We start from the raw sequence: 27,582 nt of genomic DNA, 5'->3' as shown, positions 1-27,582 counted from the left end.
GACTTCCTATAAATAGAGACTCCAAAATCTCTATCTCCAGCCCCTCTCTCTCCTGAGCCCCAAACCGAGTCCCTCCAAATGCCCACTCTAGGTCCTTATCCCATGATATCACAGAAATCCTAAACTTGGAAACAGCTTTGTCCCTGCCTGTATCTCCTGCCCTGCAAGACCATTTCCTCTTCCTCTGCCCCCTTTTCTGATACATGGTACCACATTCCATCCTGTCGCCCATACAGTAACCTGGGAGCCATCCTCTACGTATACTCCCTCATCCCCTACTGCAATCAGTCATCAGCCTCACCAGCCTCTGTGTGTTTCTCAAGTCAGTCCCCTCCCTATGGCTCCTAAAACCATTATTGTCTGGGTGGGCCTCGTCATTTCTAATTACTATGGTAATCCCCCAACTATGGTCTCCCTGCCATCATCCCCACCTCTGCCAATCCATCCTCTTTGCTACAAAAGAGACCAATCTCTTTTTTAAAAAAATATATATTTTATTGATTTTTCACAGAGAGGAAGGGAGAGAGATAGAGAGAGTTAGAAACATCGATGAGAGAGAAACATCGATCAGCTGCCTCCCGCACATCCCCCACCGGGAATGTGCCTGCAACCAAGGTACATGCCCTTGACTGGAATCGAACCTGGGACCCTTGAGTCCGCAGGCTGATACTCTATCCACTGAGCCAAACGGGTTAGGGCGAGACCAATCTTTTTATTTTTATTATTTAGTTTTTTTAAAATATATTTTATTGATTTTTTTACAGAGAGGAAGGGAGAGAGATAGAGAGTTAGAAACATCGATGAGAGAGAAACATCGATCAGCTGCCTCCTGCACATCTCCTACTGGGGATGTGCCCGCAACCCAGGTACATGCCCTTGACCGGAATCGAACCTGGGACCCTTCAGTCCGCAGGCCGACGCTCTATCCACTGAGCCAAACTGGTTTCTGCAAGAGACCAATCTTTTAAAAATGCAAATTCCATCCCAACACCTTTTCTTAAAAAATAAATAAATAAATAAAAATTCCTGAAATGCTGAGTCAGGACTAGAACATTCCCTTTCACAGGGTATATAAAGTCCTCCCCAACATGCCCCAAGGATCTCTCCAGCCCCTTCCATACCTGCCAGCCCAGCATGGTGTGCTTTCATCTCTGACCTTTGCATATGGTGATTCTCTACCTCAGATATCCTCAAAACTGTCTCCATATGTACCACCATTTCCCTTTACTTGCCTAATCCTTCCCCTTCACCTCTTTGCTCAAGTATATCTGGGCTGCTTCCTCTCCAGGTTGGGTATCGACCTCAGATGACATTGTACTGTCCCATTGCAAAGGCTGTGACCTCTTTCCTATTGGTCAATGAACAACAAGAGAACTATCCCCTATCCTTGTACCTCAGGTGCATAGGGCCTTGCCTGTCATGTTGATGGTGTTCAGATGACATGACTGGTCCACCTGGAGCTGAGAGCTTACTTAACAAGTGCTAGTGCAATCTTAATTCTGCCAACAGTGGCTGAAACACACAGCGCCACCTGGAGGGCATGAGTCAGGTTGTGCACCAGGGCACCCAATCCCAAAGGTGGTCCAAGGATCTCCTTCAAGGAGAATTTGGAAGAAGGTAATATAGCTATGTTCTTATTCTTAAAAGACTCTTTAATTAGACTGAATGGTAGAACGCTTTAAAAAGCACAATTGGTTCCCCTTTTCATCTTTTATTTCCTTAGGGAGAAAAAAGGATCCTGGTGGTTGACATGTGGGAGGCAGAGCCATGAGTTCCACAGGAGGATCTATATATAGCTCTGTGATCAACAGCTTTGCTTCCTTGCCTCCTCAGCAGCTGGAGACAGGCTGTTGCTTCCAGATGTGGGATGGAGAAGGTGCATGCAGGCAAACTTACACATGCCTGGTGTGCAGCAAGAGGCTCCACAAACATTTGCCCAATATGCTTCTCCTGAAGACAATCTCATGTTTATTAGCATAAGCTCTGGAAGTTGGGACTAGCAAATTGAAGAGTCACTTATGAGCTGAGTGACAGACCCAGGTTGGCGTTTCCTATGTGCCAGGCACTGTACACATGGTGGGCAGCCCTTCTCATACCTATCTTGTGCATGATCTCATCTCATTCCCACAGCCCTATTGCCAGGGGGTAGTGCTGCTCTCATTTCAAAGGTGAGCACACTGACACTCTGATAATATAGTTACCTCCTAAGATCACACAACCAATTTACATCCTAGAGTACAATTCAAACTCAGGGCTACAGCCAAAAGCCCCTGAGGCCTTGTTTCTCCGGCTGCCTGCTGGTTTCTCAGCCCAGCGGGTCCTGCTGTGCTAGGATAGAAGTGCATTCACAATGGCACTGGATAAGTGAACAAAAGTGCAGCCTAAAAATGTCAGCTGAAAAGGAACTCACGGGAGGTCAGGGCAGTTCACAAGTGGCAGCAATAAAAAAGGAAGTTGCCGAAACCTGTTTGGCTCAGTGGATAGAGCGTCGGCCTGCGGACTGAAGGGTCCCAGGTTCGATTCCGGTCAAGGGCATGTACCTGGGTTGCGGGCACATCCCCAGTAGGAGATGTGCAGGAGGCAGCTGATTGATGTTTCTCTCTCATCGATGTTTCTGGCTCTCTGTCTCTCTCCCTTCCTCTCTGTAAAAAAATCAATAAAATGTATATATATAAAAAAAGGAAGTTGATGAAATCTTGGAGTGGCTGGTAGAATATACATCAAGAAGAGCTCTTCTTTCTCTCAAGTAAAAGAATCTAATTCAGCAAAAATGGGCAAACTAGATTATCTGCATTTATTGTTGGGCGAAGCGTGGGTTGCCGGTAGTATAATTCCTCAGAGATGTCCTGAGATTTTGCACATAAAGGTCCTGTTGTTGAACTGAAGAAAGATGCTGGGAATGGGCTGTTGTCAGGTTGGTTTCACCACCAAGGGCCCACCGTGCCTCTCCCCGGGCAGCCGTTGCGGGTTTCAATGCGCTTTTCTTTCTCTTGGCTGCCTGAGCATACAGCCATCACTGTTTCCATTGTGAGCTCTTCTCCTCTGGAGCCAAGCCCAAATTCAGGGAACATGTGCTCAAGACACATTTGGCAGCCTGGCTCCCCACTTGCAGTGACTTTCTGCCTTTGCCTTTTCCCCATCAAGACACTTTCCTGCACTTGGAGGTTGAACAGCAATGCTGAACACGCTTAGTTCTAAAAGCTGGTTCTGAATCCTGCAGGCTCATTGGGATGAGACACAAAAAGTCCTCACCAAATACAGAACCCAGGTTACTGAACTCAGATGAGAATTATTTCCATCCCTTCCTTGTTACAGACATTACTGAGGCCATATGTTTCTCAAAGCATCAATGGGCTCAGTTTCCTGAAGAAAATTTCTCTTGTATTATTTATCCCTTAAGAATTTTTATGAGAAATTCTACCTTACCGTTGAACAAAACTGAGCATCCTACTAACTGGGACCTTATTTTGTAGAACAGCTCACAGGTTAGAAATCAGAGATTGAACACTTTCCCTACATCTACACAGAGAGTGGCAAGAGTTGGTATGAGAACATAATTACTTGAATATCCAGTCCTATAAGGACTAGTTTATTTTTAAAATTTTTACATTGAAGTCAAATTACATACAATAAGCACAGATCTTGTTAAGTGTAGAGCTAAATAAAGTTTGAAATTTTTTACACTCATATAGTCAGCACTCAAAACAATGTTTCCATCATCCTAGAAAGTTCCCTTGGGCCTTTTCCCACTCAACCCCAATCTCCCATCTGCCCCCAGCAGGCAACAACCACTATTCTGATTTCTCTGATTAGTTTGAGGCCCCACTTTTAAGAAGTGAAAATTGAATGTATGCAACTTTGCCTGCTTCCCTGAAGTGTCTGCAGAATTTTGCTCTCCCCTTTGGACCACAAGTACTACTTAAGCTTTGTTTTAGATCCATCTGAAAAGCCTTTCAGCAATCAGTCTTTGTCCCAGTACAGACACATTTAGATTTAAAGGAATTTACATTTATAGGTTATGAAGGTCAATTATGATTCCTCAACATGCGGTATAAAAAGAACTCGTCTTTCTGGAACATACAGTTGCTTTCTCCCAAAACATCTGCCTTCTTGCCTCATTCTGTATCCAACCACTCCTCAGGATAGCAGCCTTTGTTTCTGTGGAAAGGATTGCTTGAGCCTTTGAAAATGAGCACATATGCACCCTATCTTTCTACTTGGAGGCCATTTCCTGGTGTCAGTAACCGTCCTGCTGCAGTGGGACTCTGAACAGCTCATCTGACTTCCCCAGACATCATCCCAGAACAGTGGTAGCTGAAAATGTAATAGCCAGCAAGGGAACTTAGAAACTGGAAACTGGGTTTTAGAAACTGGAAAACTTTGAGTGAGTCTTGCTCAGAACATTGTCTTAAAGCCAAAGAATGTTGCCAAGGTCCAGGTGGAGGCAGCTTTCCGCCAGCCACAGACGCGATGAAAGCAGACGGTGCCTGCTTCTCTTCCCCCCGGAGCGCTGGCGGCCAGGCCGGGTCATTTTCTCCACAGCGGATTCATCTCCCCAGACAGTGAGCTAATGCTTGGCACTGGCAAACTCCATGAAAAAAAGGCACTTAACCCCGCGGTTTGAGGCAGAAATGACTTCATGGAATATATACAAAAAATTAAATCAAGCTAAGATTTTTTTTAATATTCTAAAGAAAAAGAAAATGATGCACACACAGTCATAACATTAGAACCCACTTGTGAACATAGAACACCAAAGTGTAAACTCTCCTGAAATAGTCAAATTCCAGAAGTCATTTTGTTAGGAAAGATATAATTCTGTGGAATTATAAACAGAGCTGCCGAAAGCATGTGGTGAGTCCCTCTTTCCTATACAATATCACTGAATATTTTCTGGTGTTCCTACAGTTTAAATAAAAAAACTTTTTTCCTTTTTTTTTTAATTTCTAAAAGTGTATTTTTAAAATAGGTACTATATTAATATGGTTCAATTTTTTTTTTAAATAACAAAATATAAAGGGTCTTCAGGGACAAGTGTCCCTCCCACTCTTGGGCCCCAGCCACTCCCTCTCCTTCCCCATAGCCTGTGTTAGTGGTTTCTTGTGTATCTGTCTATTCAGAGATAGTTTAGCATATACAAACAAAACAGATATATAACTTCCATCCTTCTTTATAAAAAAATATATTTTTATTGATTTCAGAGAGAAAGGGAGAGGGAGAGATAGAAACATTAATGATGAGAGAGAACCATTGATTGGCTGCCTCCTGCACGTTCTCCACTAGGGATGGAGCCTGCAATCTGGGCATGTGCCCTTGACCGGAACCGAACTTGGGACCCTTCAGTCCACAGGCTGACACCCTATCCACTGAGACAAATCACCTAGGGCTCATCGTGGGTTTTTTTTTTTTATATATATACAAATGAAATGTTATAATGCTGTCTTGCATTTTGCTTTATTTTTTGCACTCATACTTAGAAACAAAATTTTGAAGACATATTTAAGTAAAGCAAAATTATATGTTCATTTACCCTTTGATTCAGCAAATCCCACTTCTAAATTTACTGGCAAAAATACAAAATATTTTATGTAGCTTATTCCAGATGAGTCTTAGTATCTGCAGGGACAGGCTAGTCCTGGGAGGAGCAGTCTCTCTGGGATCAGCTAGGCCTACTCAAAACAACAGGAATTTATCTCACATCATTGAAGTCCACCGTGGGCACTAGCTTCAGGCATCCAAACAAGGTCACCAGAGCTTTGATTCTCTTGGCTGTTTCATTCTTTGTTGCCTTATTTCTCAAGCTGGCTGTCTTTGTGTGAAGAGCAAGTTCCAAGATTCTGTGGCCCTTACAGCTCCTGATACAAAAGGAGAGAGAATCTTTCCTGATAGCTCTGGCAATAGTTCCAGGACTGTCCAGGGCTAGCTCACATTCCTGGAGCCAGGAATAAGGTTTGCTTCAACCAAGTCTCATGGTTGCATAGAGTTTCCCACTGAGCAGGAAAGGGTGGCTCTCCGAAGGAAGAAAGGCTGGGTATAACGAAATATACGTCCACTATGCGAGGCAAAGCTCTAGAACTCGCAGAGATTAAAACATCACCTCAGCACAATACATTTGCTGAATTAATGTAGGAATACAAAGCAGAGCATCACTTTTAAAGTATCATAGTATTTCAAATTCTTAGTCCATATTTTAGAGAAGCAATAAAAAAAAAGTCAGGACAGATAGATACGAAGGTCATTAGCGAGATTCCATTTTAGCAGACAGTTGCTTCAGTCAAGTATAGATTGTTCCATGTTCTGGAGTTCCATCCCTCTTGCACAGAAGAGATATGTGGCTCTGGTAGAAGGCAGACATTTGTCCTCATTCAGCCTCAAGAAAAGCTAAGGCTTATCCAGCACAAAGGGAAAAATATGGTCCAGCATGAAGGGCTGGAAAATACCTTGCTACCAGTAAGCTCTCTGCAGACTTTCTCTTCTTATTTAAACTGGTGGTAATCCGGGGGATTTCTGATCCAGGACCCAAATGCCTGCTTCCGGAGTGCGCTCCAGGCTTCCTGGTAAGCAGATGCAGCCTCCTTGTACTCCTGGTATGTTTCTAGCTTCCGCACCCTAATGCACACATAACCACCAAGCACACAGGTTTTCATTGAACAGCTCACCACTATGGCCAACAAGACACCTGAGTCATCAACTGTTCAGATTTACTACAAGAGACTCAGGAACAGGATAATCTTAGTATGCTTTCCTAGAGAGACTCTGGCTCCTTTGTAAGAAAACCACTACAAAGTAACATGGATTAAAACAGGCAAGAATGAGACCTTGTTCATGTGGCTCAGCTGCTTGGAGCATCGTCCCATACACCAAAAGGTGCTGAGGACACAAACCCAGGTTGCAAATTCAATCCCTGGCCCTTGTCGGGGCATGTGCAGAAGGCAACTAATCGGTGTTTCTTTCTCTCTCTCTCCCCTTCCTCTCTCCAAAATCAATTTTTTAAACCCGCCCCCCCAAAAAAAACCCCCCACCCAGCTCAGCCAGTGTGGTTCAGTGGTTGACCACTGACCTTTGAACCAGGAGGTCACAGTTCGATCCCTGGTCAGGCATATACCTAGATTGTGGGCTCATCCCTGGTGTGGGGCATGCAGGAGGCAATCAGTGATTCTCTCTCATCATTGATGTTTCTATCTCTCCCTCTTCCTCTCTGAAATCAATAAAAAAAAAATTAAAAAACAAAACAAAACAGGCAAGACTAAACAGAATGCTAGCTTTGTCTGGTCCTGGTAAAATCAGATAAAACAAAAATAACTATTATATTTTTGGTTTAAAGTTTCCTAAGTGTCTGTAATTTCCACCAGAGCATACAGCCATTGGAAACCTCTTGGCTACATTTTCCCTAACAAAGCAAAGCACTTTCCATTCTACCCATACTCTCCTATCCAGCCAACAACATCCCTCCCAATCCCTTAGTTGTCTCTGCCTGCTAAAAAATGGCCATGTTGAGTAATATTTGTAATACTTATATCCTGTTAAGAGATTTTCTTGTGACAGACTCTTCTCTCCTTTGACCAAATCTGAGTCAGGCTCCTCTGAGCCTTTTTCTCAACTTGGACCTTGAGCTCTGTCCTTGCATCTTAGAGTTGAAGAAACTGATACTCGTGTCTTATTGATCCAATTTGCCCTGCTTCTAAGTTGTATCTTAGCTCACTTCAGCAGGGCAAAGTTTCTAACTACAGCAAAAATTGATTTCAGTTGTTCGATCAATTTCCTACAGCTTTTTGTTGGTTAAAGGGTGGGATCTACACACACGACAGTTAAACTTCACCCAAGCTCCGAGTTTCTAAAACACAGCGATGGTTAAGAAATCTCCCTCCATCCTTCCGTGTCCTGGGAAATGGCTGATCGCAAAGAACTGCCTTTTCCCATGACTTAGGTAAGACTCATGGATGGCCCCCTGGGTTACCTATGACAGGCCAGACACAGACCCATCAAATTCCCACTCTTTGCCTCATAATGATTAGCTGAAACCACTGACCAATCTTGACAAAATACCTGGTAACTTGAACAAATATTACTTACCCTTCTCTCCTTAGCCCAGGCCCCAGAACTTTGATCCAACCTCAACCTGAGCCAGCACCAGAATGTATAACCACTCCTTAACAGCCCCTCCTGGGAACTGACTGACAGCAAGAGAAGACATTTCCTGTTCAACTGTCCCATCACACCAGCTGCTCATCCCACTCCCCCATTCCAGGTTCTGTTTAGTCTTGCATACCCCTCCATATAAAAGAAACCCTCTTTCCATCTGCCCTTTGAGAGGCTTACAAAGCTTATGACTGGAGTGTTCTTGCCATTGCATTAGACCTCCTACTGTAACAGACCCCTTCTCTTACGCAATAATCCTTCTGAGTAAAGTCTCTCCTTACCTAAGTCCAGATTTGTTTTTAACACAAGAATGTATGGAAACCCACCCAGTTCTACCTTGATTCATTTTTCCAGACAAGAAACAAAAAAAACTGACCACCAAAGACTGAAGGGCATCAATACTGACCACAGTATGGATGATGGTGATAACGGTGGCTAGTCTCTTCATATAGAAGTTTCTGGCTACTCTGCTGCTTCCCTACTGTTATATAATAAAGATTTTGGCTGGTCTTTGTTGCCAGTTCCTAAATGGGAACCTCTAAATCCTTAGAATTTCCCCAGTGATAGGGCTGTTTTTGTTATTCATGGTGAACCCTGAGATCACACCTAAGTTTATGTTTAACAAGGTAACTCATGGTGGGCCCTAGAGTTTCAGAATGGGGCTGGCCATACCAGAAAGACCAACCAGGAGATGAGAGAACTGGAGTACTGAGACACCTGATAACACTATAGCCTCCTAGGGTGGGAGGAGGAGACGAAGACTGAGTTCAATCATATCATGTGAACTATGAGTCAATCAACCATTTTATTAATAAAAACCCAATAACTCTGGACCCTGAAGCGCAGGTCAGCTTCTTGGTTGGTGCTGAAAGGGTGATGCATCCTCGGGACGTGCAAACATCAAGTTTGGGACTCTCCCAGACCTCGCCCTATGTGTCCCTTCTTTTAGCTGGTCTTAACTCCTATCTCCACCCCCCACCCCAAAATATATTTTTATTGATTTCAGAGAGGAAGGGAGAGGGAGAGAGAGATAGAAACATCAATGATGTGAGAGAATCACTGATCAGTTGCCTCCCATGACTAGGGATCAAGCCCACAACCCAGGCATGTGCCCTGACCAGAATGGAATCTGGGACCCTTCAGGCCGCAGGCAATGCTCTATCCACTGAGCCAAACCAGCTAGGGCCTAACTGGTATTTTTTAAAAGGTAAAAGGTAATTGTAACTACGGTGCTTTCCTATCAGTTGTTCTGGTGAATTATTGAACATGAGTGGCAACTCCCTGGGTTTGTAGTCAGTGGGTCAGAAGTATGAGTGCCTTGGGGCCCCTGAGCTTGTGGCTAGCATCTGAGGTGAGGGCAGTTTGTGAGGGCAGTGCCCTTATTCTGTGAAGTTTTGCCTAACTCTAGGTTGTTATTGTCTGATAACTGAAAATGTTTGTACCACAAACCACCCATCCTCCATACCTCAGATCATACACGGATCTACAAGCAGGGCCATGGGGACGGGATGGAAGAGCATGTGGTCAGCACTGAGCACCCACTGGCCTATGGAAACACCACTCCTGCTAAAGCTTCCTGCTACGCATGAGCCAAAGTGAAACCAGAAGTCTTCCTAACTAGGAAAAAACATGGGTCAATAGTGTTACCTGAGGGAGTCTGGCCACTTGTCCTCTGAAATACTGCTTAGCAGCTCCTGGAATGATCTAAAGAGTTCCACTTTGCTGATTCGAGATCTGTTTGGAAAAAGACAAAAAGGACTCATTAAGTGTTTGCTACATATCAGATCCCTATCAAAGATGCAAGGCTTCACAATGGTATTTAGGTTTGCATGTGCCAGAGCCCCATTTCACCTGTACTGGCAAGGAGAAAATCTAGACCTGAGGCTTTGATTAGGTCGAGGCACAAAAATGAATCACATCTTTAGAAATGTCACCAGCAGTGAAATCATCAAGGGACAGGTTCCAATGGGGTAAAGGCAGAGGTGAAATTACCAAATTCCCCCCAGAACACCCTCCATAACACATTGGCTACCTCCTTTCAAGAAAGCTGGCCCCTTGGGTAACATTGTTTACAAGAAATTAAAAGCTTTGTTTCAGAACCTTGAGTGCTGCTCCTTGTATGGGGTCCACTTGGATGAGCCTTCTGAGGCAGAGTCTCCAGACTCTCCCTTTGGGCACACGTGCCATTGCAGGCCAACCCATTGCTTCTAACATCAAGCTTTAGGGAGGTCATCATTTGAACAGTGAAGGACGTGAGTGTGGATTCCTTACCAGCTCACCTGGGGCTTCTTGGTTTGGCTCATCCACGTCGGTGTGTACTAGACTGTATGTACCTCCTTCCTTTCCCTCATAAACACAATTCATGAGCTGATTTAGAAGTTGGGAACTGTTGCCTGTGCCCACAATGTGTGTCTCGTGTCTACACACTGTATCCTCCACTGTTTCCACAAACGGTACCATCAGCTTGGACACAGTGACCATATTGGAACATATGATATAGGGGATTGTACAATCTGTCAAGAGACTCCCTTACCTGGCTGGGACCTGGCCTACTGAAAAGAATCATGGCTTAAAGCAGAACCTTGAGCCCTCACAGGCTGCTTTCCCTGGGCCTTAATTGTGGTAAGGCACTCAGGAATATAAAGCTGCTTTAACATTAAAAAAAAACTCCAAAGCCAAAAAAATAATGGAACTCACCTCATTAACAGGTTAGAGGAGAAAAGTAATATAACTATGAGGAAAATGTATGCAGAAAAGGCATTTGGTAGAATTCAACATCCATCAAATGATTTAAAACCTTTTACAAATGAGAACTAAGAAAGGTATTGAAATTCATGCAGGGTATCTATAAAAACCTACAGCAAATATATGTCCTTAAAATCAGGAATAAGACAAGAGTACTTGTCATCACTGCTTTTATCTAACATTATACAAAGGTTCTGTACAGTAAGCCAAGAAATAAAAGGAATAAGGATTGAAAAGCAAAAACTAGCTCTAGTTGGTTTGGTTCAGTGGATAGAGCATCGGCCTGCAGACTGAAGGGTCCCACGTTCGAGTCTAGTCAAGGGCACATGCCCAGGTTGCGGGCTCGATCCCCAGTAGAGGGTGTGTAGGAGGCAGCCAATCAATGATTCTCTCGCATCATTGATGTTTCTATCTCTCTCTCCCTCTCCCTTCCTCTCTGAAAGAAATAATAATATTAAAAAAGAAAAGCAAAAACCAAAGCCTTTATTTGCAGATGAGTGTGATGTTGTTAGTTCTAGCCAGCCCAGTAAGTAAAAAAAAAAAAAATGAAAGAAATGGAGGATTAGAGAGGAAATGCTACTTGCAAAAGATTATCTATATTAAAAAACTAGAGGCCCAGTGCACAAAAATTTGTGCACTCGGGTGGGAGGGGGGGTCCCTCAGCCCGGCCTGTGCCCTCTAGCAGTCTGGGACCCCTTGGGAGATAAAGACCTGCTGGCTTTAGGCCTGCTCCCGGGTGGCAGAGGGCAGGCCCAATCCCTAGGTGCAGCCCCTGGTCGGGCTCAGAGCAGGGCCGATTGGGGGGTTGGGGCACCACCCCATCACACTCAAGGCAGGGTCGATGGGGAGGTTGCGGCGCGACCCCGTCATGCACAGAGCAGGGCCAATCCGGGGGTTGGGGCACTGCCCCCTGTCACACACAGAGCAGGGCCCATCAGGGGGGTTGGGGCTCCGTACCCTGTCATGCACAGAGCAGGGCCCATCAGGGGGTTGGGGAGCTCCCTGCTGTCATGCACAGAGCAGGGCCCATCAGGGGGTTGAGGAGCTCCCCCCTGTCATTCATAGAGTAGGTCTGATAGGGGAGTTGGGGCATTGTCCCCTGTCACACACAGAGCAGGGCGGATCAGTGGGTTGGGGCACCGCCCTCTATCACCCACAGAGCAGGGCCGATCAGGGGGTTGGGGTGCCGCCACTGTCACACTCAGGGCGGGGCTGATGGGGAGGTTATGGCTCTACCCGGTCACACACAGAGCAGGGCCCGGGGGGCGGGGGGGGGGGGGTTGGGGTGCCGCACCCTGTCACACACAGAGCAGGGCCGATCAGGGTGTTTGGGCGCTGCCCCCTGTCATGCTGATCCCGGTGCCGGGAGGCCTCTCGGCTCCGCTGATCCCGGTGCTGGGAGGCATATTACCCTTTTACTATATAGGGTATAGGCCTGGTGCATGGGTGGGTGCCAGCTCGTTTGCCCTGAAGGGTATCCTGGATCAGGGTGGGGGTCCTCACTGGGGTGCCTGGCCAGTCTGGGTGAGGGGCTGAGGGCTGTTTTCAGGCTGGGGGTTACTGAACTCCCAAATGCTCCTTTTTTCCTTTTTTTTTTTTATTCTGGGCCAGCTTTAGCTTGAGGCTTGGCTCTAGTTCTTAGGCCTCTGCTCCTGAAAGTAGGTTTCTGGCCTTTGCATACAATGTTGCGAATCTGCTGGCTGAAGTCCGGTGGTATTTGTTACAATGTTTGAAACTGCAGGCTCAGAGGCCTGCAGCGGCAGGCGGGGAACGTTGGTTTCCTCCATCACTGAGGCAAGCAAGCCTCATGTTAGTTTCAAGCTATCTGCCTGCCAGCCGCCATCTTGGCTGACAGTTCCATCTTGGCTGACAGTTAATTTGCATATCTCGCTGATTTGCCAACGAAAAGGGTAGCGGTCGTACACCAATTACCGTGTTTCTCTTTTATTAGTGTAGATTCTAGGCCCTGGCCAGGTAGCTCAGTTGGTTAGAACATCGTCCTGATATGCCAAGATTTGGGGTTCAATCTCCAGTCAGAGCACATATAAGAAGCAACCCATAAATTCTTCAATAAGGGGAACAACAAATCAATGTTTCTCTCTCTCTCAAATTCAATAAAAATTTTAAAAATTCCAAAGGAATTCCTAAATAAAATAATAGGATAATAAGTGTTAGCACAAGTTGTTGGATACAAACACTGATTGTAGCAGAGAGTAACAAATAGATATAAATTTATTTTGTAATCCCTCAGTCTTTTCTTTTATAATCCAATGAGCTACATAATAATTCTTTGGGATACTTGTTATCTGGACAGGGAGTGGAAGAGAATTTTCCACTTTAGGGCAAAGGAATTTGCCTGTAAGAAGCAGGATAAAATAAAGCTTCTCAAAAATGAGGGTCCTGTTATCTCATTGTTGGTAAAAAAAACAAATGAAAACACAAGGATTTAAATAAAATAGTTCCTTTAGTGTTGCACTAGTATATTATCCCAGTCTGAGTTCCTATTCCCTATAGTTCTAAAGAAGGTGGTCCCTGGATGCCAGCACTCAGGAATGAGCAATGAGAAAACCTGCTTTTTCCCCAGCAGCTGCTGGTCTTTAGAATAAAACTGACTCTTTCATAAATAATATGAAGCTTTATTTGACAAATGAACAGGAAATCCATCTTAATAAGATGTCTACTCCAAGCCCTGCACCATGTTAGAGGCATCCTTTCCTTCGATTTCCACAACATGCCTGTGCAATGCATACTCTTAGTTACCCTTGCTTCACTGCTTGGAAAATGGAAGCTCAGAGGCCAGAGTAATCTTTCCAAGTTCACACAACCAGGAAGAAAGGGAGCCAGGAAGTACAAAGCGCCTGCTTTTCTGACCATATACTTCCTCCCTGTGTGGAGTTTGCCTTCTAAGTGCAGAGAGACAGTGTGTCAGAGACCTCAGATCATCTACTCCAATGTCCTCCTTTTACAGATATGAACACACTGAGGCCCAGAGGGCAGGGGGGTTTGTTCAAAGTCACCTGGATAACCAGAGACAGAGCAAGGTGGGAACAGGAGACACTCCCAATCACACAGAAATCAATCACATGTGGGGAGAAGCTGGAGAACACTACTATGGGAATTTAGAGAAAAGATGATCATTTTGAGCCAGAAGACAGTGGTGGTTGAGCTGAACGTTTAAAGTAAAAGAGGGTGTGCATTCACAGTGAAGAAGAGCATTTTAGACTTAAGCAAAGTAGCAAACCTAAACCACAGTCAGGCGGGTGGGGCCATAAGAGCTGCTGCTAGCCCCTCACCAAGACTCAGCAGGAAACATGTGGTTCCTGTCCCTCATGACCTGCGTTGTGCCCTTGAGAGGCGCTGACAATGGTGGCCTGAAGCCAGGAAGGCTCTTGGGGGAAAACTCCAAAAATCTCTACCCACAACAGTTTTGTAAACATTGCTCAATTCAACATCCTAGGCCACCAGGCACAGGCCAAGTCTGCTGTCTAGGCCATTTAAAAGCTGGTTAATGGCTGTGAAGAATGAACCTTATTTTAAGTCTAATAAGATGTAACTAGTTATTGTTTGTGTTGAATCAGACAAATAAACATGTCCAAAAAAATCCACCTGTGAAATTCAATTTCACAGCTCAACCCAGATTGTGGTGGAGAGGCCACTCCCCCACAATCCCTCCCACCCTCAGGCTAATGCTAAGTGAAGTAAGTTAGACATAAAAGGCCACATGATGTATGATACTATTTATGTGACACATCTAGAATAGATAAATCTGTGGAGACAGACTGGAAATTAGGGGCTGCCAGAAGTGGGGAGAGGGAAGTGTGGGGAGTGACCGTTAATGGTTATGGGGTTTTCTTTTTGGAATGATGAAATGTTCTGGAATTACTGGTGTGGTATAAGTACACAGCCACCATCTCCTTCTGTCCCAGTGTGCTGTACCTGGCCTGAAGGCTTCTGATTCCTTTCTTTGTTGTTCCCTGTGGAAAGCCATTGGCAGTGACATCCAATGGCTGCTCAGGAACTGCACTCCAGCTGATGGCTGTGAAAAGATAAGATTCTAGAGTTAAAACTGTTCAGTTTTCTATAAACCCCAGAAGTGTTTTGATAAAAATATTTCCCTGGCCCTAACTGGTTTGGCTCAGTGGATAGAGCGTCAGCCTGCGGACTCAAGGATCCCAGGTTCGATTCCGGTCAAGGGCATGTACCTTGGTTGTGGGCACATCCCCAGTGGGGAGTGTGCAGGAGGCAGCTGATCGATGTTTCTAACTCTCTATCCCTCTCCCTTCCTCTCTGTAAAAATTCAATAAAAATATATTAAAAAAATATTTCCCTGCCTCTGCAGACCCATGAGAGTTAGATATAACGTCAGACATAATGACTGTCACTCTGACCCTTGGCTTCCAGAGTACAAGTGGTTCATAATTAATCCTCCTCCTCCTCCTCCTCCTCCTCCTCATCATCATCATCATAACAACTATCACTGAGCATTTATTACATGCTAAACACACAGTAAATGAACGAAACAGAATTTCTCATTTAATCCTAACAACCATGATAAATAAATTATATTCTTATCTAAAGATGAAGAAATTGAGGCTGAAAGAGGATAAGTAGGTTTCCCAGGGTCACATAGAGCAGGGACCTGACAGTGTGGGTGTCTCCAAAGTCCACACGACTGACCATGTGCATGGTAAACAGCCTCCCAGGCCGAGAGGATGCAGCCCACCCCAAGCCACTCCATGGACTGGGGACAAGTTACTCCAGGGCAAGTGGAACCTGGATCCCTTACCTGCTCCAGAAGGAACAAGTCGCCCTGGACGGTCGGCCCTTTTTGCCTGCACGGCACAGCGGCTCTGCTCAAACAGTAACTCCGACTGCTGTATTTTTACTTCTTGGACTCCAAAGCCTTCGGGTAAAGAGGAGACATTCTGACACCTAAACGTGCGGGAAAATGCACTGTTCAGGCATACTCCTTGAGAAAGAGAGTATCCAGGACTGTGGACCACATCACCACCCCTGTGTCTCGGTGGCAGGCAAAGGCCATTTGACACAGGCCTTCCCCTGGCCATGGCTTCATCCTGCCCTCAGTTACTACAGCATTCACTGGCTTTAGCTGCCTTCTTTAGGGAGACCACACTGAGTGGTCATCCCTTTGTCATTTACCTTTTTAAAAATTAACACTAATATTTGAAGGTTTTTAAAAAATTTAACAGCAATATACGTACAGTGTAGAAAAATTAGAAAATACAATAATCACAAAGAAAAAACTACCAATAATACCACATCTCCGTGGTAATAAATATTTTTTTTTAAATATATTTTATTGATTTTTTACAGAGAGGAAGGGAGAGAGATAGAGAGCTAGAAACATCGATGAGAGAGACATCGATCAGCTGCCTCCTGCACATCCCCCACTGGGGATGTGCTCGCAACCCAGGTACATGCCCTTAACCGGAATCGAACCTGGGACCTTTCAGTCTGCAAGCCGACGCTCTATCCACTGAGCCAAACCGGTTTCGGCGGTAATAAATATTAATACCTTTGTGTACATCTTCCTACAATCTTTTTCTATAGGCATATATACTTTAAGACCAAAATGAACTTACTTTATCTTCTGAATTGTTCTTTAAACATTATGTGCATCTTACCATATTAAATTTCCTCAACTGAAGTCTTAACAGAAAACACGTTGTATTGCTGGCCATTTTAGTGATTTCCTTTTCTTCTTAAAAAATGACAACACTGCCCTAACCGGTTTGGCTCAGTGGATAGAGCTACGGCCTGCGGACTCAAGCATCCCAGGTTCAGTTCTGGTCAAGGGCATGTACCTTGGTTGCGGGTACATACCCAGTAGGGAGTGTGCAGGAGGCAGCTAATCGATGTTTCTCGCTCATCAATGTTTCTAACTCTCTATCCCTCTCCCTTCTTCTCTGTAAAAAATCAATAAAATATATTAAAAAAAATAAAAATAAAATAAAAAATAAAAAGGATATTTAAAAAAAAAATGACGACACACAAAGCTAAATGTTTGGAGCCCCCCCTCCCTGCCCTCTCACCTCCTAATTAGTGCTCTCTGCATGGCTTCCTGGCTGTATGGGCACTTCCCGATGACCACAGCTGACAGGTAGACAGGCTCTTCTAGGAAGTGCATCAACAGTGACCCCTGGCATCCAAGGACATTCCACCGTGCCAACTTGTCGCTGCAGGACATGGAGCAAGTCCTGTCTCCCCGGCCTGGCTTCACTCGGAGCAGCCCTACCCGGTGATACGCAACACCAGGCTTCCCCGAGTCTCCCACTTCGCCAGGCACACACTTGGCTCCTGTCCTATAAACATCCACCACTTTGGCACCACTGGGGGCCATCCCAGTGACAGTGGCCAGTTCCTCCGAGGTAACATTAGAGCCGCTGACACTTGGGGGGACTGGGCCACTTCCCTGATTGCCAAAACTCTGATGGTGAGCCACACCGTTGGTGACGTCTCTGTCAGGAGTTCCGGGTTCAAGCCTCATTTTTTTGGTCATGCGACTGTCCGGGTCTTCACATTTCCTTTTATCTTCAGTAGCTTCCAGGTTACCACTGGCTTCCATTGATGGGTTATGGGCCCAATCTCTACTGACAGGATAGCAAGGCTGATCTTCAAACTCGAGCATTGGGATGATAGAGGCATCCCCACCTACAGGAGAAGAAACCCCTTAAACCAGTGGTTCTCAAAGTGCCACTAGTCACAGCAGCATATCTTAGCAACTTGTTAGAAATGCAAATTTTTGGGACCCACAGTAGACCTGCTACATCAGAAACTCTGGAGGTGTATCTAGCAGTCTGTACACTAATGAACTCTCCAGATGATTCGGATGCAAACTCAACTTTGAGACCACTACTTTAAACAAAGCTCAATATTATTCTCCCAGCTGACCTGAGATGAATTAGGAACAGTTGCCCAAATTTGCCTAATACGAATCCTCTTGTTGATGACCCTGAACCTCTCCTAGACTCAGTGAGTTATAATCTCTGGAGGGAAGGGGGTATGGAAAACTGAATATTTTAACAAAGATCCCAGGGAACTCTTATCACAGGAAGTTTTGGAAACACTAGTTTTAATATATTTCAGAGAGAAAGGGAGAGAGAGAGACAGAAACATCAATAATGAGAGAGAATCATTGACTGGCTGCCTCCTGCACGCCCCCTACTGGGGATTGAGCCTGAAACCCAAGCATGTGCCCTTGACCAGAATCAAACCTGGGACCCTTCAGTCTGCAGGTCGACGCTCTATCCACTGAGCCAAACTGGCTAGGGCAACACTAGTTTTAGACCAGGGTTTCTCAACCTCCGCATTACTGACATTTGGGTCAGGTAAGTCTATGCTGTGGGCTCTGTCCTGTACATTGTAGGATGTTTAGCAACCTCCCTGGTCTCCACTTATTAGAGTTCCCTAGTCTGACTATCAAAAATGTCTCCAGATGTTCTTAAATGTCTCCTGGGGAACAAAATAGTCCTAAGCTGAGAACCATTTGTTTAGAATGAGCAGTTTCCCAAGTGCATCTTGTAAAATGTTATCCCACAAGATGTCTTGGAAAACAAAAGTGGGTGGCTGATTTCACGGTTAAATAAGTTTGGCAAACAATGCTTACAGTTTTCCCATCTTGGAGATGTATGTACATATCCTCAGAGTAAAAACTCTGCAGTACATTACACAGCTGGTGTTTCCCTATACTGGTTTAGGAATTTCTGACCTACTCTGTGCTTACAGGGAATAGAAAAGAAACAAAAACAGGTTAGTAAAGAGCACTCCGAGAGATGCAAATCAAAATGACAATGTGGTACCATCTCACACCTGTCAGAATGGCTAACATCAACAAATGACAAGTGCTGGCGAGGATGTGGAGAAAAACAAACCCTCCTGCACTGCTGGTGGGAATGCAGACTGGTGCAGCCACTGTGGAGTTTTTATGGAGTTTCCTCAAAAAACTAAAAATGGAACTCCCATTTGACCCAGTGATCCCACTTCTAGGAATATACCCCAAGAAACTAGAAACACCAATCAGAAAGGATATGTGCACCCCTATGTTCATCGCATCACAATTTACAATAGCTAAGATTTGGAAACAGCCTAAGTGTCCATCAGCAGATGAGTGGATTAAAAAACTGTGGTACATTGACACAATGGAATACTATTCTTTGGTAAAAAAGAAGGAATTCTTACCATTTGCAACAGCATGGATGGAACTGGAGAGCATTATGCTAAGCGAAATAAACCAGTCAGAGAAAGATAAATACCACATGATCTCACTCATTTGTGGAATATAATGAACAACATAAACTGATGAACAAAAACAGATCCAGAGACAAAGAAGCATCGATCAGACCGTTAAACCTCAGAGGGAAGGTAGGGGAGGGTGGGGGTAAGGGAGAGAGATCAAGCAAAGGAATTGTATGCATGCATATAAGCCTAACCAATGGACACAGAAACCAGGGGGGTGAGGGCATGAGCGTGGAGGTGGGGGGCAATGGGGGAATAAATACACATATGTATACCTTAATCAATAAAGGAAAAAAGAAAGAGCACAGCTTTTGAGAAGGGAGCTACTACTTCAAACACTAACCTAATGTGGTGCTTTTCTAAAGCGTGTGAGTAATAAAACCCAAGAGTGGGAAAGGCAAGAGATGCATTAGTGGGCGTGTTGCCAGAGAGGCTGGCTGGCAGATTTCCAGAGACCTCATAAGGTGACAGTGACTTTGGAGAATTCATCAGGGCTCACCTCCCACTCTGAGGCTCAGAGATTTGATCTTGACAGATGCCTGAACTTGAGAGGCTGACTCATGCTAATAAAACTCACAAATAAGAGTCAGAAGTAACTAACCAATGCACCAAATTATCAATTAATAATGAGGAATAAATGCCAAGAGAGCCAAATAGTCACATCTCTAGGTAGTGTTCTTTCTTTCTGCAGACAAACCCTGGGTGGACATCACATTTAAAAACTTTTTTTAGAGCCCTCCCTCCAGGGAACACGCAGGCAGCTTCCCCTGCCCCCTTATGTACAGCCCATTAACTCCTGAGCCCATTTCTTCTACTGTTCACTTCTACATCTGTGCCTTACTAAATTTTCTCTTACGTTTTTGTGTAAAAAATATTTCTTAAATGAGCCAGGGAGTTAGGTTAGTGGCTCTAGATTTTTATTTCACAGACCAGTAAAATTTCCATAAGATTTTAAGATTAACAGAAGGCGATAAACTTTTTATTTCATCAAGTAAGGTCTTTAAGGATCCTAATTACAGTATTGCTATTTTAAAAATATTAAAATCATAACCTTTAAATGGAAAGAAATTAGCTTTTTAAAAAACTCATTACATAGTTCTGATTTTTCTCATAGATCAGTACACTCACAGAGCAGTACCAACCTGCGGACATTGATTTATGTCATTTGATTAGGTGGTCAGACTAGCTTGATCCCCAGATGCATCTGATTCTCTACTAGAATCAGCCAGACCCTGGCTATTCAAAATGTGATTCATAGACCAACACCACTGGCATCAACCATGAGTTGATTAGAAATGTAGAACCTCAGGCTCCACCCCAGAATGTAAATCTGCATTTTGGCAAGATTCCTGGGTGATTCATATGCATATTACAGTCTGAGAAGCACTGAGTTAGGAAACGTCCTTCGGTCCTAGGACCAGAGCACCCACTGTTAAGAACAGCATGGATGAGCCCCATCATTTTTCTGACCTTTGATCTTAATCAACTCTTTTTCAATCAACTCATTCTTTTTTTTCTTTTTTTTAAATATATATTTTATTTGATTTTGTACAGAGAGGAAGGGAGAGGGATAGAGAGTTAGAAACATTGATGAGATGCCGAAGCTGGTTTGGCTCAGTGGATAGAGCGTCGGCCTGTGGACTGAAAGGTCCCAGGTTCGATTCCGGTCAAGGGCATGTACCTGGGCTGCGGGCACATCCCCAGGAGATGTGCAGGAGGCAGCTGATCGATGTTTCTCTCACATCAATGTTTCTAACTCTCTATCTCTCTCCCTTCCTCTCTGTAGAAAATCAATAAAATATATTAAAAAAAAAAAGAAAAAAAAAGAACTTCACCTCTTAAAAAAAAAAGAAACATTGATGAGAGAGAAACATCGATCAGCTGCCTCCTGCACACTCCCCACTGGGGATGTGCTCGCAACAAAGGTACATGCCCTTGACTGGAATCGAACCTGGGACCCTTCAGTCCGCAGGCCAATGCTCTATCCACTGAGTCAAACCGGTCACGGCAACTCATTCTTTCTTAAACTCTACTTTTTATTTGAATTATGATCAAGTCTTGAGAGCTATTCTGTCTCTTAGAGTGATTACCCATCTTTGCTCTAATTACATGTGTTACTCTTAAAGTAACACACAGAGAATAATCTTACATCCTTATTTCAAAGTTTTTACGGTGAGGACTGCCATCCCCTAGTTGCTGCCTACAAAGGGCAGAAATTATTCTTAATTTTCAAGACAGAAAACAGAATAGAAATGACTCTCTGCAGGCCAGGTGTGGTCTTCCTGCCTAATGCAACCCCAGCACCTGAACATCCTCCAGTAACTCACCAAGATTTACCTTAACTAACCATGACTGTCAACATTCCCTAACGGACTATGAGAGTAAGTAAGGGGCTAGTCTCATTCACTGCTATGTACCCAGTGTGTCATACTGTCCCTGACAAACAGAAAATATTTGTTTAATGCATGAATGAATGAATGAGTGAGTGAGTGAGTGAATGAAATCAGTTTGTACTTCTAAGCCTTATTGTTGGTTTCAGACCTGGTAGGGTTTCAGCTTTAGGTTCCCCAGTCCTGATTAGAAAATGAGAAGTGAGTACCCCTCCCCCAATAGCCCCGCCCCCTGCCTTTTCTTGGCAGAGAAATGGTTAGGCACACTGGTCTATTCACAAAAAGGCACTGCTGTTGGTTGTAGCTACACTTCAGCTAGAAGTGCTTTTTTTTTGACAGATAAGATGAACAGAAGGAAGTAGACAATGCAACATTAATCCAAAGGCTTGAATATACTTACAGGGTGTGTGGCTGGAGAAAAATAAAAATGAAAGGTCTGGTCTGAGTTTCCACAGTCCTCTCTGAGTTCCTGGGATAAAGATGCTATCCTCCTTCAAGGTGGCTGCCAAGTGAAGTTGATGGAGAAGGTACCTAATGGGTGCAGGAGGATATCAGAAAGAATACCAATCTCTGTGGTAACGGGGAAGACTAGCTGGGTAATTACTAAGAAAGAAAGATCTACTAATGACCAATGGAACTGACAGTTATTTGGAATTATGAGAAATCTAGACCAGTGATTCTCAAAGTGTGGTCCTTGAACTGGCTGCATAAGCATCATCTGGAATTTGTTAGAAATGCAACGTCAGAAAGAAAAGAAAAGAAAGAAAAGAAGAGAAGAGAAAAGAAGTGCAACTTTTCAGACTCCACTTTTGACCTGCTGATTCAGAATCTGTGGGGGTGGGCCCAGCAATTTGGATTTTAACAAACCCTTTAGGTGATTCTGATGTACACTCAAGCATGAGACCCACTGTATAGACCAGTGTTAGTCAAAGTTTAGTTTACAGGCTAAATAACATAATCAGTTTTGCTGGGAGCTTATTAGAAGTGCAAATTCTGGGGCCCCCAACCCAGGCTAAATCAGACTCTCTGGAGACGTGACTTTACCTTTGGAAACTCCTTCTGGCTATGACCTCAGCATGGCTATCATTGAGGATATCTCCTGTGGCAAAGACAGGACACTAGTGAAGACATAGGAACCTGGAGATGCGCCCTGGTTCCTGGCAGCAGAACATAGCAGTTTCCCCAGCACCCAGGATGGCCACGTAGCTCCTGGAGGGCTCTGCCAGAAAGCATCACAAGCATTAATGGCAATGCATTTACTTCAGGCTTCCTCAACTCAGCACTATTGAAATTTTGGACCAGAAAATTCTTTGTTGTGGGGGTCTGTCCTGTGCATTGTAGGATGTTAAGCAGCATTCCTGGCAGGCCAGCAACACACTCCCCTCTCCCAGGTATGACAACCAAAAATGTCTCCAGACATTGCCAACTGTCCCCTGGGGGCAAAATCTCCCCTAGCTGAGAACTACTGATTTATAGGAAATCTTTATCTGAAGGACAGGGATCCAGATCTTTTGTGCCCTGGTATCATACTTGGTCTCATGCTGATACATTTCCATGGAATTCAATCCATAGTGGTCCTTGAACAACTTCCTCATATACAGGAGGCAAAGCTAGGAGAATGGGCGAAGCAAACTCCAGGAGGACTCTCCTAACGGGAAGCAGAAGGTGAAGATGCCAGAACTCCGAGGAATTTCCATATTCTTTTTGGTGCTGACTGCTTTCTGGGTTTTCAGAGATACTGAAAATTAGCTAAGCCCAGGGAACTTCTGGTCTGAGCATGAAAATACTGGCCAACTTTCAATCCACTAAGACAGCGCGTTCCTGGCAGCCTTTGCTTCCATTGGTTATTCCCATTCTTTTAATGAGTTCTGTCCTTCCAACTGGAGCCAGTGACAGTCAGTGTGAACTGAAATGTCAGCCATCTCAGTAATATGACCCCTTGGCTCTGAAGAGGAGAGGAAAGTGCAACATGGACAGCATTTCCAAAGCTCCCCTAGACAGGCAATGCTTAGACCCAATGTGGGCTTACCGCTCTTCCTCATTTTGGACTGGCCTATGCATTTTGTTCCTGTTCCCATTGAGACAACTTCCTTTGTCACTGAGGGAAGAAAAGACGAGTTATTAGTGAGCTTTTAGAATCGGAATAGTCCCCAGTCCTCGGGTTTAATAAGCCTGCACATTCCTCAGCATTCCCATAGGCTGACCCATCTGCGAGGACTGGGGTTCCGGCACGGCCATTTCCCACCACTTGAAGTACTGCGCCACCTGGCGGAGAGCAGGAGAACATGCCCAACATCGCAGTTTATACCCGCGGCGACTGTCCCTGTGTAGAGCCATGTATCATTCTACCATCTCTGACAAAAAGAGGGAGAGTTTCAAGGAGAAAAGGTCTCACCTGGCACCTGTTTGTCAGGGCAGTCACAGGCTTGGCCAGCTATAGGCTGTATTTTCACCACGGCTGCTAGTAACGTCCATTCCCGGTTGGGCTCAGGCTTCCCCTGCTTGGGCAGCCTGCTCCCATAGTGCTTGTAACATAGGCGTGCAATCTCATCCGGGGTCCACATGGTTGAGCTGGTGCTGAGATCCTAATCAAAAATCACAACCATCATAAGTACAGAAAGGAGGACCAATGCACAATGCTACACCCTCGCACTAGTGTATTTCAACAGGCTTTCTGGTGTAGCTCACCTATGTTCACACTGAGGTTTCTTTATCTGAAACTCTATGGGTCATTTTCTACTTCCCTGCCCATTTTCATCTTTAAGGAAAGATCAAAGAAATCCCAAATCCTATCAACCCCAGAAGACTTCTATTTCTTCAAGCTGTTTAAAAAAAAAAAAAAAAAAAAAAAAAATATATATATATATATATATATATATATATATATATATATATATATATATATAATTTATTGACTTCAGAAAGGAAGGGAGAGGGGGAGAGAGACAGAAACATCAATGATGAAAATCATTGATTGGCTGCCTCCTGCATGCCCCCCACTGGGGATCAAGCCTGCAACCCAGACATGTGCCCTTGACCAGAATTGAACTGGGGACCCTTTGGTTCCCAGGCCAATGCTCTATCCACTAAGCCAAACCGGCCAGGGCCAAGCTATTTTTTATCCTCACTTTCAGGCATTTTATTTTTCTCTCTCCTCTACCCCCTCCACCCTAAATTGGTTCTCTTTTTGAAAAATATATTTTTATTGACTTGAAAGGGAAAGAGAGATAGAAACATCAATGATGAGAGAATCATTGATTGACTGCCTCCTGCATGCCCCTCACTGAGGACTGAGCCCCTGACCAGAATTGAACGTGGGACCCTTTAGCCTGCAGGCTGACATTCTATCCACTAAGCCAAACTGGCTAGGGCGCAAATTGGTTCTGTATTTCCCTCCAGTAAATCTCCACTGATGCCCCTCCCAGGAAAGCAAACCTTTAATTTCTCCTATATCGTTTTATGATGCAGAGTGAAGTGACAGAGCCCAGTAGATTCTCACTAGTCAAGTGTTCTCATAGGAATTGGGAAGAATGTGGGTTCTAGTCACCATTTCTGGGTTCTAATTATGGCTTTGCTTATATTAACTGTGTGGAACTGGGTAGATTGCTTAACCTGTGTTTGTTTCTTCATCTATTAAAATAATAATTACAGTCAAATTTAATCCATGGGGTTATTGTGAGGATTAAGTATCTATAAAAAGTAACTGCTATAATATTGAGCACAATTAGTGTCAACTGTGATTAGTAATACTAAAAAGAACCTCTGACTTGGAGGAAAACCAAATTTGGAGGAACCTTTGGATGTGAAGGAAAAAGGGGCCACATCCTAAACCAGACAAGCTCAGGCAGGGAAGGCCTATATGGCAAGCCTTACCAACTCAGAGACCAAAAGTAACTACATAGATGACCTGAATATAAAACTTCCTAACGAAAAGCAAGTTACGGTGGGTAGTCGTGTCCTAGGCCTGTAGATTCCCTTGACAAAGGTCCATCTTTACCTTAAGTGAACCCGTCCATTGTCTTTCTGCATCTAAGAAAACATACTTCTGAAATATCAGAGTATTCTCCTTTTCCAGATCCCTCAGGGCACAACCACCACCAGAGCAAGAGACCATGGAAGCCCTCATTGTCATCTTGTTCTATCTATCTATAATAATAAAAGGGTAGTATGCTAATTAGACTGGATGTCTTCCGGACATCATTCCGGACGTCTTTCCTGATGAAGTCAGGGCTGGAGGGAAGCCAGCCCAGGTCCCAGGTGCCTTTGGGCGGCTGTAAGAGGGAAGCAGCCCGGGGCCCAGGTGCTGGAGGGAAGCTGGTGCCGGCAGCCGGGGGGGGGGGGGGGGGGGGGAGGGGGGAGGAAGGCCTGCTCTTGCAGGAATTTCATGCATCAGGCCTCTAGTGTGCTATAAATGTTGATGACTGACTATCCTGTATCTACCCATGTAAAAGATCTATGTGTTTCTCTCTTTTGCCTTTTTATCCAATCCCAGAGATGTCCCTGCTTTGCTTTCTCCAGCCCCCTTAATCTACATGGATTTCATGTAACCCTCCTACCTCTCCTTTTATTCTAATACATAAAATAAGTTGCAAAACTGCTATTCTCTAAAGCATTTTCTCAATCCATCAAGGTCTGCTTCCTGGGAATTGTCAGTTTGGTTCAAAAACACTCATAAAATTGTAGATTTGGACCTTTCTTACCTCCACAAATATTACATCAAAACACTGAGGACAACCAATCACAGCCAATTAGGCTTTAAGCTACAACCAATCAAATAACTTCCTTTCTTGCTTATGCACTTTCTCTGTCTTTCCCCTAGCTCCTGCTTGCAGAGTGCCCCAAACCACTTCCGGTTTGGTGCTGGAGCGTTAGTATTGCTTCTTGCTCAAATAAACGTTTAAAATTCTTTCATATGCCTATCTATAAAGCAGTTCAGATGTGCAGGCCTGTCACTGCAATAACTGGTCATGGAAAATCAGATCAGAGTGATTTAAAACAGGAATCTGGCAAAAACTGACGTAACTGTGACTTTAAAATCAGAAATCCAACATAAGTCTTGCATCTATTGGAGCATAAGAAAAGTATAGGAGACTCCGAAATCCTCCATCTGGATTTCCCTCTCATTTCTAGGGGGAAGGGATGCGGCTATCACAGGGCAATATATTTTGTGAAGGCAGATACTCAGAGAAACAACCTGTAATTAAACCAGAGATACACACCACAAGCTACTAAGAGCAAGGAAGACACAACTTGCGGTAGGAAACGTTGACGCCTACGATGAAGCAGCCCAGAACTGTATATCACCTCATTAACATGTGAGTCTGGAGGAGCCTGCACAATAGATGAAGAAATGTTTTTTATATACTAGGTCCACTAAAATTCAAATCCACTCTCTCCTAGATCTTGAACAGCTGCTTCCCATGCAACAATAGCTCCGTTAAACAGGCTTTTTTTGTTCTTGTTTTGTCCCGCAGTTGCAAAGAGCTTATGAACCCACCACCTTTTGAAGTAAAAATTAAGGCAAGGGTTTAGAGATGTTGGGAGGACGTAAGCCACTCCCCTGATGGCCCCTCCTCAATGAACGCGGCAGCGGACCCTCTTCTCCAGAGGCCTGGGCTGGGGCCCATTCGTCCAGTTACAACAGGCACCCAAGGTTCCCAGGGCGTCTGCAGACCCGTGAAGCAGGGAGAAGGTGCGCGCCTACCTCCGCGGGTTATGCGGGCTGCGGAGGGCGCACCCCCCGCGCTCGCCCGCAGTTAGAGCTCGCACACGCGGCGGACAAGGAGCAGCACTTTGCCACGTAGCGCGCATCGGGGGTGGGACGGTCCTCACCTCTTCCCACACAATATGGCCTCGGAAAAGTCAGACCGAGGGCGCCTCACCCGGAGTCCCAAGCCCCCGCTCGCTCGCGTGCCCTTGGCCGAGTAAACCCACCGTGTCACCGACGCTCCCCTCCCACCTTCAAGACGCGCGCCCTCGAGGGAACGAGCGGAACCACGCAGCGTAGGGAACGTAATGTCACAAAGAGGCTGCTCTTCCAAGCCCCGCCCCC

General features: G+C 44.7%; 1 protein-coding gene and 1 long non-coding RNA gene across 5 annotated transcripts; one reads left to right on the top strand and one right to left on the bottom strand.

Annotated features, from left to right (window-relative positions):
• Window positions 1-541: 541 nt before the first annotated feature.
• LOC132217316 (uncharacterized) lies at window positions 542-10,847 on the top strand. The gene is made up of 2 exons (XR_009448874.1): window positions 542-2,040; window positions 8,088-10,847. It is a non-coding gene; the product is annotated as an uncharacterized LOC132217316 (long non-coding RNA).
• Window positions 5,176-27,566, bottom strand: ADAT1 (adenosine deaminase tRNA specific 1). 4 transcript variants are annotated; one of them, XM_059667407.1, is made up of 11 exons: window positions 27,465-27,514; window positions 26,750-26,861; window positions 23,926-24,115; window positions 23,560-23,628; window positions 22,575-22,629; window positions 21,931-22,061; window positions 16,938-17,556; window positions 15,671-15,816; window positions 14,821-14,920; window positions 9,787-9,873; window positions 5,176-6,609 (listed from the first exon to the last, which is right to left on the bottom strand). In XM_059667407.1, the coding sequence occupies exons 3-11, from the start codon at window positions 24,092-24,094 to the stop codon at window positions 6,477-6,479; spliced, it is 1,509 nt and encodes a 502-aa protein (XP_059523390.1). In that variant the 5' UTR covers window positions 24,095-24,115; window positions 26,750-26,861; window positions 27,465-27,514; the 3' UTR covers window positions 5,176-6,476. The 4 variants fall into 4 exon arrangements, with proteins under 4 accessions (XP_059523390.1, XP_059523389.1, XP_059523387.1 ...); XM_059667406.1 differs by lacking the exon at window positions 26,750-26,861 and having other exon boundaries at window positions 27,465-27,566; XM_059667404.1 differs by lacking the exon at window positions 26,750-26,861 and having other exon boundaries at window positions 27,363-27,513.
• Between the last annotated feature and the right edge of the window lie 16 nt (window positions 27,567-27,582).

The sequence above is a fragment of the Myotis daubentonii genome, chromosome 15 (genome assembly GCF_963259705.1).
Source record: "Myotis daubentonii chromosome 15, mMyoDau2.1, whole genome shotgun sequence".
NCBI classification, from domain to species: domain Eukaryota; kingdom Metazoa; phylum Chordata; class Mammalia; order Chiroptera; family Vespertilionidae; genus Myotis; species Myotis daubentonii.
This window is presented reverse-complemented; position numbering and strand designations above follow the sequence as displayed.

Bases quoted from the DNA above. Each gene is read 5' to 3' on its own strand.
- ADAT1 (XM_059667406.1), bottom strand. From the start codon at position 24,094: ATGTGGACCCCGGATGAGATTGCACGCCTATGTTACAAGCACTATGGG. The intron at 22,630-23,559 runs GTAAGCCCACAT...TCTTTGCCACAG, and splicing joins GTCCAAAATGAGGAAGAGCG to GAGATATCCTCAATGATAGC. The intron at 9,874-14,820 runs GTACAGCACACT...TTTTCCAAACAG, and splicing joins ATCAGAAGCCTTCAGGCCAG to ATCTCGAATCAGCAAAGTGG.